At 38.4% G+C, this 15020-nt stretch overlaps 1 protein-coding gene across 5 annotated transcripts in view; it reads left to right on the plus strand.

The window, feature by feature from the left end:
• shroom3 (shroom family member 3) overlaps positions 1-15020 on the plus strand; it is a 74318-nt gene that overhangs the window by 38545 nt on the left and 20753 nt on the right. For 2 of the 5 annotated variants that reach the window (XM_060891276.1, XM_060891280.1), the window contains one exon: positions 5784-5891. The exons of 2 other annotated variants lie outside the window; for them this stretch is intronic. In XM_060891276.1, coding sequence (XP_060747259.1) covers positions 5784-5891 — 108 coding nt within the window. Of the gene's footprint in view, positions 1-5783; positions 5892-11912; positions 12088-15020 lie in introns of those variants that run through there. One more of the 5 variants, XM_060891278.1, reaches the window with a different exon arrangement.

Raw genomic sequence — 15020 nt, forward strand, 5'->3', positions numbered from 1 at the left:
AACAAAAACAAAACCCCAGAAAATGTAATGAGTCACATTGCGTTCTACATGTGCATTTGTCATGACGTAAGATGAATGCAAATGCACTGGGATTTGATAGAATCAGGTGAGTCTGAAACTAAGCCAGACGTGGCATGTGGTAGCTTAGTGGTTTAGGTATTGGACCACTGCTTGGAAGGTCATGAGTTCAAATCCCAGGTCCTTGAGCAAGGCCCTTAACCCTCAATTGCTCAGTTGTATAAAGTCTCTCTGGATAAAGGCGTCTGCTAAACACTGTAAATAAAAATCAATCAGATTCGGAAGTGACTTAGTTTTAGTGAAGAGAAAACATAATTCTATAGCATACAAACACGTTCTGAACAACATTGTGGCAACTATTTGGGGACGACTCAAATTCTGGCCATAAAGTGTATGATATTATTCTGTAAAAGAATTGTATTATTTGCTGAAAAAGAAACTATATGACATGACATGACCTTTTTAGGTTTAACTTATTTATAAGGTATATAAGATTAAAGACTTAGTTATTTGAGTGAATTTGAGTTATGGGGTTGTATAACGTGTAGAGTTACAGTACTGTTACCACTCTGGAAATAAAGGATTTTCCAATAAAAGCAAGTGTTTTATTCCACTTATACCACAACATTTGTTGTTGTGACATTCATGACAGAGTATACTTAATGGTCACTTTATTAGGTACACTTGCTCATTCATGCAGTTATATAATAAGTCTGGCATGCAGCAGCTCAGCGCATGAAATCATGTGGACACAGGTCAAGAGCTTCAGTTAATGTTTACATCAAACACCAGAACAGGGGAAAAATGTGATCTTAGTGACTTTGACCATGTTGTTTTTACAGTGCCATACTTGATGCTTTAAATATTTCAGAACACACAACATTCTCTAAATCAGGTGAACACTTTATACATCTGTGGTGAACAGAAAAGCAGTACTCAGTGTTCATCCTTGAGGCAAATGGCCTCCAAGATAAAATCGCATTCCACTCAAGCAGCAATGGACTCAGACTCATTAAAACTGGACAGTTGAAGGCTTCACTAGGTTGATTTTTAAAGTTACCCAGTTTCGTTGACCCTGTGCTCGTTGTATTCTTAAATTCCTTTTAACACATTCTTCCACCTGATTTCTGCATATGTTTTATGCTTTAACACCTCGACCCACTTCACACAACACACAACGATACAACAAGACTAATAAAGTCACTTCATACACAGATAGATAAGTGAGGTCCTGTTTGCCAGCAAAGAGAGAAATTTATTTACAATGTCACCAATCAGGAGCTGATTAGGATTTCACTTGTGTGCATTTCGGTCTTTGGTTGAGCGCCAAGTGCAGGGGCCAAGGGCTTTTTTTGTAAACAGAATCCTGAAGGTTTGCCCATTACATTCAAATCCTCTATCCTGGGGGTTTTATTAAGGAGGTGTGTGTGAGTTGTTGGCAGCAGGGTTATGCTTTTTTTGGCTGTGAATTGTATGACCTTTAGACTCTGAGAAGAATTAAGGAAGTGTTGAGTGTTAATGTTAACTAAAAGTATGATGTTGAATAAAAGATGTGCCTTGCCTGCCATGTCTCCATGATAGTTTAGATTTCAGGTTTTTACAAAGGAAACTTACAAAGGAACATATTTATCTGGAGTGAGGAAATAGTTTTCAGGCATTTGTAGAGATAAATGTGTGATACCATTCTGTTTTATGGCTTTCTCACAGCCCTTTGGACCTAATCACCTCAAGAAGCGGTGGCAAGGTGCTGTTTCGCATAGTTTGTGTGTGTGCCTGTGAGTGTGTGTGTTGTTGATAACACTAAACAAACTTCATGCAGAAATGTAACTGAACAAACAGACAACAATCAAATATAATATCATTGAATAAAATAAAATTTTGAATGAAAAAGATTTTGCCTACTGAATTAGGTTTCTTAAATGTGAGTGATGAGCAAATGTTAATTTTTTGGAACAGTAGCTCTGACAGACATGTCGGCTAAAAAGCAAACTGCAGGTTTATGCTAATGCACATGTTATAATATTTTAGTGTGATATTTTTAGTTAATAGTAGCAGCTTGTTCACCGGGATTTGTTTGGAGGAAGATCTATGTTTATGAAAGGAATCTTCAGTGTCAGCGTTTGGTATCACCAGTAAGTTTTCCAGCATGAGAACAGGGTTTATGTGCTTTATGGTTCATAGAAAAAAATTAGAGAGAGACAGAGAGGCTGATAAGGGGGTGATTATTTATAGTTACTATAATGTCTCACTGGTTTTCTACTCAATTACATGTAAACATACATGGTTTAAAAACATGCTGCTGTTCCACATCAGGCTATATCACCCCCCATGTTGGGAATTAATTTTTGTCCTATTTTATTGCTTATATAATGAGCACTAATTACATTCAACACCGTCGGCATGTGTAAGCACGTCGTAACTCGCGTTAAATTGGAGCTGCTTCCTGGACTTTTTGTGCTAATTATTTTATCAGACTTTTTTGGGGGGTGGAATTTTCTGGAAAATATTACTCTCTCTCTCTCTCTCAATCTCGCATCAAAAGTCCAGCTCAAAGTCCAGAGTTTTTCTTCAACTCCAAGAAAACAATTTGTCTACCATAGTCCAACAGATTGCTAAGCTATGGTAGTTCTGATCATCACATTCTTGACTGGAATCACACAGGCCATGTCAGAATTGTTACCCACAGTTGTCTTATCTTTCAACATTTTGAAGTTGTTGATTAAATATACAACATAAACAGATGCTCATTTATGGGTTTTACTACCTACTTATCTACAAACACTGAAACTAAAGGCACACAGTTTTACACACACACACACACACACACATACACCCACACACACACATACACACACACACAAGCTGGTATCACACACAGTCATGTATCCGGCATGGACAGTCTGCCAGATCCTTCACAAATCACACATCACTGCAAGAAAGAGAGAGAGAGAGAGAGAGAGAGAGAGAGAGAGAGAGAGAATAAGTGGTGAAAAGACGAGACGTGCCTCCTTCGACAAATACTGTCTTAACCTGCCATGCACTAACCACAGCTAGCCAAGAACCACTTCCGTGTTCTGTTAACCTGATCACATGGCTGTGTTCTTTGGAAAATTATCACACGGTATAAAAGTAACTTACCTATATTTTTGATGGCCTTCTAAAGTTGAGCATAATGTAGCATCAAAGCTACAGTGTCACCCTCATTGTCTAGGGGTAAGACTAAAGCTGTGTCAAACACATGTCCTACTTACAAAGAATTCTTAACGTTATATGTTTACGATATTTGAGAAAAGATTTACACTCTGGACAAAAGTATGTGGACTACTTGATATGTTTTCCCCCTGAACCGTTGCCTCAAATTTAGAAAAACACAATTTTACAGGATTTTGTTATATGTAGTATTATAATATAGAGGCACAAACATATTCCAGCATGACATTGTTACTGTGCACAAAGCAAGCTATATGACACAGTTTCCCAAAGTTGGTGTAGAAGTGCTCAAGTGTCCTGCACAGGGCCCTGACCTCAACCCCACTGAACACCTTTGGGATAAACTGGAATGCCGACTGCACCCCAGACCTCGTCACCCAACATCATTGCCTGATTTTACTTAATACACTTGTAGCTGAATGAACACAAATCAAAACATTTACATTTACATTTACAGCATTTGGCAGACGCCCTTATCCAGAGCGACGTACATAAGTGCTTAAATCTCTAACATTGAATACATTAATGCTGGCTCACTAAGTTACATACTTAAGATACCATGAGTTTAAAACATCAGTTTCAATGAAAAAGTGTCAAAGGTTTTTTTTTTTGTTGTTTTTTTTAAATGCAAAAGATAAGGAAAGAAGTGCTAGTTGAAGTGTTTCCTGAATAAGTAGGTCTTCAACCGCCGCTTGAAAATAGCCAGTGACTCAGCTGTCCGGACCTCTAGGGGAAGTTCGTTCCACCACCTTGGTGCCAGAACAGAGAAGAGTCTTGTAGTATACTTGCCTCTTACCCTGAGAGATGGTGGAACCAGTCGAGCAGTGCTGGTAGATCGGAGGGTGTGGTGTGCAGTGTGAGGAGTGATGAGGGCTTTGAGGTACTGTAAGAGGGAGCTGGTCCATTTTTGGCTTTGTAGGCCAGCATCAGTGTTTTGAATCTGATGCGTGCAGCTACCGGAAGCCAGTGGAGGGATTGCAGCAGCAGGGTGGTATGCGAGAACTTTGGCAGGTTGAAAACAAGCTGTACAGCTGCATTTTGGATCATTTGCAGAGGACGGATTGCGTTCATAGGTAGACCTGCCAGCAGTGCATTGCAGTAATCCAGTCTAGAAATGACAAGAGACCTGAAACGTACCTGAGCAGCCTGTGTGGACAGAAATGGCCGAATCATTCTAATGTTGTAGAGAAGAAACCGACATGAGCGAGTCACATTAGCAACATCAGAGGAAAAGGACAGTTGATTGTCCATGGTTACCCCAAGGTTGTGAGCTGTGGCTGAAGGGGAGATCAGATCGTTGTGCAAGGATATAGCAAGATCATGACCTGGGGATGAATCACCTGGGATGAACAGCAGTTCAGTTTTGCTAGGATTGAGCTTTAACTGATGAGCAGTCATCCATGATGAAATTTCTTCCAGACATGCTGAGATCCGGTCAGAAGCTGTGGCATCTGAGGGTGGGAAAGAGAAGATAAGTTGTGTATCATCAGCATAGCAGTGGTAAGAGAACCCACGTGAGGAAATAACTTCACCAAGAGAGTGAGTATACAGGGAGAAAAGAAGAGGACCAAGTAGTGAGCCCTGTGGGACACCAGTGGAGAGTCTGTGTGGAGCAGATGTCACTCCCCTCCATGTTACCTGATATGAGCGTCCTTCCAGGTAGGAAGCGAAACATTCCCAAGCTGATCCGCAAATCCCAAGACTCCTGAGGGTGGATAAGAGAGTCTTGTGGTTGACCGTATCAAACGCTGCTGAAAGGTCAAGGAGGATAAGGACGGATGACAGTTTGGCTGATCTAGCAGCATGTAGTTTCTCAGAGACATCCAAAAGGGCTGTCTCTGTGGAATGAGCTGCTTTAAAGCCAGACTGGTTGGGGTCTTGGAGGTTGTTCTGTGAGAGATAGACAGACTGTTAATTATAAACAATGCATTCAAGAATTTTTGAAAGTAACGAGAGAAGTGATACCGGAAAACACCGATACTGAAAACACAGACACACTTCAAGATCTATTGAAAAGCCTTCCTGGAATGGGATGTTCATGTAGCACATAAGTATACGATTGTCAGATGTCTGCAAACCAAACTTTTGGCCAGATAGTTTGTATAGTTGTATAGTCTACTGTACGTCTGTACTGAATATATGAAGTTCAGAGCCTTAGCCTAAGTGAATCAATGTATGTTAATCGATTCAAATCAAAGAATCTCTTATGCCCCTTAAAGCCACACAAAAAAGTTTGACTTGCAGCAACAAACAGGTTACTTTTTTTATGTAGACGTGTTACTTTATAAACTGTATACATTTATATACTGTATAAATAGGGGTCACTGACAATAGGTTATTTCTCAGAGCTGTTTTCAATCATCTCCTATACTCCAGACTGAAAATACGTGATGGAAGCTAAAGTTATTTTGTCATGTTAAGGTAGGCAGTCTAAAATATGAACGATTTTATAATAGAATAGAAGAATTTAGTCAAAGGAAAAGCTTTACTGAAAATCAGCATTCCTAAATCGGTTTGTTACCTTCTGGTCACTTATTAAGTGTGTGTGTGTTTAGAGAGCACTGTGCAGATTTATGCTGTTCTGAGTCCCTCACGGCGTCACCCTGCCATCGAGCCGATACATACCAATGCAGTGGAGGAGTTCAGATACGCATCAAACACAGGTCTGTGTGTGTTTATTTGCATTAAGGTTACTTGCTTAACTTACCTGAGTGGCTTAGTAGCAATAAAACTAATAAATACGTCCAAATGAAAGAAATCTGGTATTATGGTTTGTTCCAACACCTAATATTATTTCAATTATTATGGTCTTTTTCAAGTTATTTACGGTCTTTTTCAAGTTATATCATCCCTACCTCTGTGTCATCTGATGAAATAATGAGGCTAGTTATTTATTTATTCACTTTATTTATTTACTATCGATTTATTATTATTATTATTTATTATCTTGATGGCTGTTTCAATCATAAGGTCTATAATTCAGGAGTCAGAGTCTACCCTGTCTGATCTCAGTATTTTTCCGGCTCATACTCCTCACCTTTAAACAGATTAACCACTGAGGTCAGTCATCTTTCTGTGAACAGGGAAAACACCTGTGCTGGACTTTGTCCTCCCGAGTCTGGAATTAATGGCTGCTGCTATAACCTCTGGTCTGCCTGAACTCATAAACCTTTATGCCATTCCTGTATATCGTTTCAGATTTATATATAATATTTATATTTTTATTTGTGTGTACAAGGGGGCTAGAGTGGCATAGTTGTTCTCTGGGGTTTGGGGTAAATTCTTTATCTGCCCTGTGTATGTGGAGATTGTATGTTGTCCCTGTGCTTCAGGGGTTTCTCTGGTGTCCTCCTCGAGTACAAAGATGTGCCTTGTAGGCTGCCATCTCTAAATTATCTGTAGTGTGTGTGTGTGTGTGTGTGTGTGTGTGTCATACAGGGTATCCCCATCCTTGTGCTTCTAGTCCTCCATCTCTCAATGTCAATTTTGTGAAGGAATCAATTAATTATTTTTGGTAGATTGTTGTTTTGTGCAGGAAGTTTGATTGTTTTGCTCAGCTGTTACAGCTCAACATTTTTGTTTGTTTGGTTCAGTTGTTCAGCTTGTTTCGTCACACACCAAGGTCAATTCTAACGTCAGTGCATCTTCCTTCACAATGAAAGGAAACAAGAAATGACGCACATTTCAAAGAAGGATATCCATATTCCCTACATGTAAATAATTGATTTCTTGCATACTTTCTTTGGTACCATGCACACATGCCATAAATATAGCAGCTAGCGGCTGCTCTTTAAATATCTTTTGTCCTAATAAGGTGGCAATCCGAAGGTCACATGGTGGAAATTCTTCGGCAGCTGGATTCCACAGTGCCCCTACCCACGGAATTCAGGACTGGGGTATCACTATGGCAATGGGTTGAGATGGTTCTAGAATTGTTCTGCTGTTTCTGCCACGTCACTACTCTAGACTTAAAAGCTCATTTCCCAAACAGCCTTTTGTGAATTGTTTGAGTTTTAAAAAACACCACTTTCATAAAAAGCTTTTATAGACCAACAAAGTACGTTTCCTTCAATAACCCAAATATCCCTTCTACACAAAAAGTGCCCTTGTCTTCTGTGTGTATGTATGCGTGTGTGTGTTTAAACATCCTTTCCTTTATAACTGTGACCTGCAATAAAACTTTAATGGCCTTTTTATGGCTATATGCAGACAGACAAGCCTGTCCTCCACTTATGTGGCTGCAATTCTATTGTCATATTTGAATTACTTGTTTTCATTTCTTAATTTATGGGTTTGTCCTCATCGGTATAACATTTTGAAAGCTGTGTTTATTTTGTATGTATGATAGATAGCATGATGACTTGATTAACAACTGGCAGGTCGATTGTATCAGTTTCACCAATAAATATTTATTTCTTAGAAAATTTAGATGATTACCTGCGTCCCCCGTTCTCTAAAATTACAGGCTGACGTGATGCCAGGGGCTACCAGCAGGGGGAGCTTATAAAAACTGCATATTTAAAAGGTTGTAATAAGAATTATGTGTGATTTTGCTCTTGGTTTGGGTTTTGCGTCGCAAATGAGCAGTGTTCATGCATTAAGAAAATATTTTATATTGATCTGGTAGGGCTGCAGGACTTATATCCAATCATAGAAATAACCCTGGTGTTAAAACATTTTCTGTATTTGTTGCCATTTGTACTTAGATTTATGTCAGTCTTAGGCACTGGTCTTGCTATTTATGGTCTTGGTCTCAACTGAGGGTTTGCCAAAAAAGTTTGCCAAGAAATAATTCCTTATTCTAGTTTAGACATTGGTGCAGTGCACCAGGAAATCCAGCGAGCTGAAGGTTTATGAGCTTTACTTTAAAAAGCATTTTATGGTTATTGTTTTTGAACATTTGGACTTGATCTTGACTTGACCTCAAACCCATTTAAGGCTTGGTCTTGGTCTCGGTTAGTCCTGGTCTTTGACCTGCTAATGTCAGTCTTGACCCTATAAAATGTTGCAAACTTTGTATAACTACATAAAAGTTTGTTACTGCATGATTAAATAATAATAATAATATATCTCCCACAAACTTTTTTAATTTAGAAGTTATCAATGCACCCATGGGACTCTGGGCACAAGGTGGGAGATGCCCCCTGGAAGCCAACATAACATTCAATTCTTTTTACCATTTAAAATGCAGGGCACATAACATTTAATTTGACTAAACTTATACACTATATGGGCAAAATCTTTTGGTTTTACACAAAATTTTGGAAGATACCTGTGGAAATGTGCCCATTTACCACAAACGCATTGTTGTTAAAGTCAGGGATGTGTGCATGACAAAAACATTTGTCCATAAGATGTACAGTATATCCTCTATTTTATAAACAAAATTTTACTTTTACAGCTCTCTCTATGCTAATGCTGTGAATTTACTACAGTGTATAATATGCAGTGTAATACACTGTTATTTTATACCTCCCATGCTGTTATAAGTTAAAGGGGATTAAACAGATTAAATGAAATCGAGCAGCCCAAATGAACACTGTAGTGGTTTCAGAAACCGTATCCATGATCTCTGAATCATTCATGCTCCTCTCTCTGTATCTCTTACCTCTCTTTGTCTTTCCATTTGACTCTATTCATTTCTCTCTCTCTTTTTATGCTATCCCATTTTGCCCCCCTTCAGTCCCTCCTAGCCGCTAACACCATGGAGGCCGACATAAAGTGCACACGCAGTTCATCGCCAGTGTCTTCCGTACATTCCTGAAGTCCATGCATACCGCCTTTACCCATCCCATAACACAGACTACACATTATGTCCTGAATTCATTCTGTTTCCTCTCCTCCCTGGACTTGTCCCCACCCTGGGAAGTCGTCTGTCATTGGGGACATTACATTCTTGTGTCCTCTGGGACCAGGATAGCATGGTAGTGACAGAATCTCTCTGTAATTTGAAGGAGATTAAGATCTGAAGTCCTCATGGGAGTCTGGGAGAGACGGTCACTGTTGATCGCCACTCCAGGATTATAATAGTGTTGTTTGTCTTGTATTTGATATTGTATCATGTCCCAACAAAGGAATAATCACAAGTTTAGTAGTGTTGGTATGTGTGTTGGCCATGTTCACTGTGACTTTCAGGAGTTTTGATTTAAAAGCCATCTCTAAAAGCAAGCTCTGAAATGTAGACATTTATTTGTGTTTGCTTTGTCATGTTCAGAGAATGTGCATCCGTGTGCAGCCTTTAATCTTGGAGTTAGCGGTCCTCTTTTCTGAGACTATGTACTACACTATGTACACTTTAGTTAGCTTGTGCTGTGTGGCAAAAATATACAAAAAAATCTAAAAGGATTCCTAACCTTAAAAGGGAACGTCAAGGGTTGATTACTGGGTCAGAGCAGCAATCAGAGTAAATTAATACAAAAACATCAACAATCCATTCTCAGTTATATTTTTAGAACTCATACACTGTTATGCCAGACTTATTATTTCACCACACATCTGGTTGAAGTCAACATGTTCATAGGTGGCCAACAGCTAAAAAAAGGAAACACAGCTAAATTGATTGCAAAAATAATTTAACAGTTTTACAAAAATCAAGGCAGAAAATATTCAAAACAAAGTCAAAGATAAAACACAAGCAAAGGTCACATGTTGAGCGAACAGGACACACAAGGTAAACCACACATGTAAATAGATAGACAAGAAAACAATCAAAACCAGGACAGAACAAATAGCAAGAAGATTTGATCATGTCAGGATGGAAAACACAAACTGAGCGTTACTTACAACTGGCTAAATGTTAATGGTCTGTTCATATAGGTGCAGGTGTAATTGTGAACTGGTGTGTGGTTAAATGTCTGGTGATGAATGAAACCTCTGGTGGGATTCCTGGGGATTGTAGTCTGGAGTGGCCATGTTTGTAGGACATTGTGTGTTCAGGGCCTTTGTGTGTTCATGGTTCTGACAAATGGAGTGTAAGAAAATCTTAAAGAAAATTGAGATCAAGGTCTGCTTTAAAACCTCACTGAATCAACCACATATTTTGCAGAGAATTTATATAATATAGGCCTTATGATATTTTCCATCTGGAGTTTCATCTAATTTTTTAAGTCCATTTTTAAGTGATGGTCAGAAGGTTGATGGCTGAAGCCCCAGCACTGCCAAGCTGACACTGTTGGGCCCTTGAACATGGCCCTTATTCCGCTCTTCTGCAGCGGTGCTGTATCATGGCTCACCTTAGCAATTATCTGGGGTAGTAATGAAAATAATTTCTCTGTGTTATAAATGAGTGAAAAGACTACAAGGGTTTGTTGCAGCTAATGTATGTGCCAGCACTGGACAGGTAAATATTATTACCTATATAACAGATTATAGACATTGACAAACAATAGACATTATCATAGATCATTACAATCCAGAATGGACATGATATGGCTGATAGGTTACACACACAAGCCATAGACCCCTCTTATATACCAAACATCCTAGCACATTAGTAAATAAAAGTTTGACTTTATCGCAGAATTGCTTGAAAGATTCAAAGGTCAGAAGTTGACCAGGGAAAAGTGTGAGGATTTTAGTTGTGAGTCCACAACAGTGCATTGGAAATGCAGATCATATCTGTCAGTCAACAGGCAGACTGTAACTGAGCATTCTCTCTGTCCTCATCCCATCTATCCTGCTCTCTCTTTCTCCCTCCTTCTGTCTAATCTTCACTCATGTTTCGGTTTTCTCAGATAAAACAGATTTAGGAGCAAAGTTTCCCCAAGCTCAGATAAAAGTTCGGCACTCAGACACACCCTGTTATAGCTTGACCACAGAGGACAGAGGGAATTAAGGAGGGAAGTGGCAAGAGAGAAAGCATTAGACAGAAGCCAAAACAGACATGTGGAAAGAAAGATTAGGCATTTTTGAGCAGTGTGTGTGTGCGTATATTTGTGTCTGTGTGTGTATCAGATCTTCTGCATTCCTGGGGCTCAGCTTACATTTGGAGGGTTTGTGTTTTCAAGGGTAAAATCTTGAAGTCTCCCAGGAAACGTAGCATTGAGGCACACAGAAATCTGTAGTCATTGTGTCAAATCTGAAAGAGAGGTGACGAGATTCCTACTCCAGACTGTGTGTGTGTGTGTGTGTGTGTGTGTCACCAATCACCATGGCTGTCTCTCCCCATTGGCAATAATCATCTGAAATCTTTGTCACTTGTCAGTTAATAAAGCTGAGATACACACCAGGCATGATGCCACTGACAAGGCCCTTTCAGTGGCTGTTCCACCTTCAGGGTGTGATCTGTCCCATGAATTCACACTGGGGTCATATGCTGAATGATAGATGAAGATATAAAGAGAGAGAAAAAGAACACAGAAGATAGACAGAGAGATGAAAACACAGACTACTCTTGTGTGTTTGCTCATGCTATTGTGTTAGCGTTGACTTCCAAAATTGAAATCTAGAAAACAATTTTCATTTACATGTATTTCATTTTCCTCTCGAGCCCGCTTTCGCTTACGGTTTCTCTCTCCCTTATCCTCTCTGCGCATTCTCAGGGTTAGTTCCAGAGAGGCCGGATGTTTACTGGTCCATAATGATGCTTAATTGCATCGTAATAGTGTTTAATTGCATGTTTGAATGATGGTAAGCATCTTTACATTGGTCAACACTGGGAACTGCTTGTTCTCCACCATTTCAGCACCAGAGCTCAGCAGAGAAGGAGTGAATGGAGCTGCTCGGTTCATTTTACCGCAGGAAACTGCGAAAAAAGCAGAAGAGGTCTGAGCTTGGCAGGTCTGATGGAGCACTGTGCAAGCTGCCAGCAGAGACGGGTGTTAACAGTCTCATCTCCAAGGTTCTTAGGTTCACGTCCAGGTAACAGTTGCTAGAATGGTGTGTGTAATTGTAGCAGCATTGCTGGATGACAGTAAGTAGGGACATCAGGGGTACCCCATTTTTCTGGCACAGAGGTCTGTGACTATTGTATTGTTCTTTTTTTTATACCACAGCATTGTTGAATTCCTGAAACCGGCAATGTTGATTTATTTTATATTTAAGTATCATAGATGATGTTCAAATACAAATTTATAATTTTTTAGTCCTTCTAATAAGTTATCAATTCTATGGTTCATTTACAAGGTGTTCACATTATGGTTTAAATAGATCTTGTTTAATGTGTGTTGTTATTTATGAAATTACAACATATAATCATTGAAGTAGTCTTTAGTGTTCGGAGCATTGTGGTTTAAAAAAACCAAAAACATGGCAATATAAACATACCTTTAAAAAAAATTCTGTAAATCTTAAAGTAATTTTGTCAGTAAGTGTTTTTTTGGTTCTGGTAAAATGTATTAAATAACACATACTCCAGTACATTTGATTTTTTGGTCAAGTCTAGCTAAATGTAAAGCAGGAAACTATTGAGCTTGAGGTATCAGTGTCTGCAGTCTTTTTAAAGGAATCAATTATATGTTACAGTAAATTAGCTTACATTTCCCTGGAGGTCCAGCAGCAGGTTCCTGTGCTTTTTTCCATTGTGACACAGGTTTAATTCCCAGACAGGAACCACTGAAAAAGTTGCATTAGGAAAGGAATCTGGTGTAAAACCTGTGCCAAAGTCAAATATGTGCATCGGCTGGTCCGCTGTAGTGACACTGAACAGGGAGCAGCTGTAATAACTTACATAGTATAAAATAACACACAGTCCAGTACTTTTCCTCTTTTGGGAGATTCTTACTTTTGATGCAGGATACTAAATGTAAGGTTATGGGTTCTTCTTAAGGACCCAACCATAGCAGTTTGGAAGTGTTAGGATTTGAACACATAGCCATCCTTGCTATAACTCTGTGCTTTGAGTCGCCACAACTAGCTAAGTTAGTTAAATATTAATTTATTGCAGTTTTTAAGTGTGAGTTATTTCTTTTTATTTGTTTTTGAGTCTTACAAGTCAGAAGTGTACAAGTATACAAGTCAACTATGTGGAATAGCTCAGATAAAATTGCCTTCTGTTGTGAATGAGTGTGTGAATATGTGTTTGGTGATGGACTTGTGTCCTATTTAGGGTGTATTTCTGAATCATCCCGTGCCCTCTCTCCAGACTCCAAACTTGAACAGGATATGTCAGTAAGAGTGAGAGGATTTAGTGTTAGTGGTTTGTAATGAACAGTAAATTTTGCACCACATGTAAGTCTTCAGGACATTTTCATTTTTCTCTGTAACATGACGTGTTCATGTGCTTTTTCAGTACAGTAAAAAAAAAAGGAAAACGAGATGCTAGTGAGGGGATGGATATTTATAGCTTTAGTAAGAAGATAACTGGATGTAGCTTTTCTTCTGTACATGCCACAGGCAAAATTTGCTGTTTAACTTCACTTCTGTTGATATTTTAAAATAACAGCTTTACCTGCCATGTTTTATCCTTTATCTAACAGCTGCATGTATAGTGTATAATACTGCATGGTTAGGAAGCTAGCACGACCTAAAATGTTTTTGTATAACCTATTACGTAACATGTTTTCCAAACACTCCTGGAATTATATTATTTTAATTTAGCAAACGTTTATTTTGCTTAAGCACTTTATGATAAAAACACTAAACCAAAACCCTCTTCAGCTGTTTAGCTTTTTTCTGTAACCCACAAGTGGAAATTTGATTACTTTATAGAGCAAAAATGTCAGAAATATAGAGTCATTATTCGGTCATGATGAGATAACTGCTTGGTTTTTCCTATGTATGTAGACAAGACCATTTCCTGTTTACCCACCCAGTTTTAAGTGCCCTGTGTCTAGTCAGAAGATCCGCACTAGATCTCTGTTTATTACCATTCCTATATTTTTATTGTTAGGTTTCTACAGTGTCATTTTTTATAGTTATAATTATTTATTCATTGATAAACATGTAGGACAATCAGTTAAAACCCACTTTATATAAGCATTTTAGACCCAAAAAAATATTCTGGTTTCTAGGTACAATATACTATATATACTTACCTTACAGGCCACAGACTAGCGTCAGGACTAGTATCAGTTCAGCATTTTCCAATCTGTGTGTTTGTTTATGTGTGTATGTGTCCTGAGCAAAAATGCTGATCATGGCCAACTGATTGTTTTTAACTGTGAACCTCTACCACTAAAGACATCCTGGACTGAGAATTTAGACTGTTTATGTAAGAATGAAATGATAACTGATAAAGATAGATCTAATGCTACAGTTACAGATTAGTATCTTTTAAGATGCTCCATGGGAGAAATTTCTTTTAATTTGTGTAAGTTTGTTTGATGTTTTACTATTTTTGATAGAGAGCCAATTCCACATTTCTCTTGCATTTAGCAAAACAACTTTTGGATGCATCCCTGGTGCCATAAAAATTTCAGTTGAGTCTCTGGTCAGTCAAATGTTGTGTGTATAAATGGCATTTCTTTGCCTTGTTTATCTTTGAAATGTCTGTTTCTGCATAGCTTTAAAGTTATAGGAATGTACAGGAATTTTTAAGGACATTTTCACATTCTTGCCTCAGCCAGCTTGATGAGACATGAAAAATACATTAAATGAGCATTTAGTGTTCATTTATGTTGTTTTGGAAATCCCGTATTTGTCTCAGAAGCAACATTACATCATATGACATTAGATCAGAGCTTTTCAGACCTGTGAAATATTGCTAATTTTCAGGAACTTAGAAATATACTAGAAAAAAATATACTAGAGCAGGTGTTTTGAGCTCTCTGCTTGAGAGTTTGCTTGACTTCCTTTCTGTCAATGTAAATGGAGAATTGTTTTTATTTCATTATGTACTACCTCCAAATGAACTA

Source organism: Tachysurus vachellii, chromosome 17 (assembly GCF_030014155.1).
Source record: "Tachysurus vachellii isolate PV-2020 chromosome 17, HZAU_Pvac_v1, whole genome shotgun sequence".
NCBI lineage: Eukaryota > Metazoa > Chordata > Actinopteri > Siluriformes > Bagridae > Tachysurus > Tachysurus vachellii.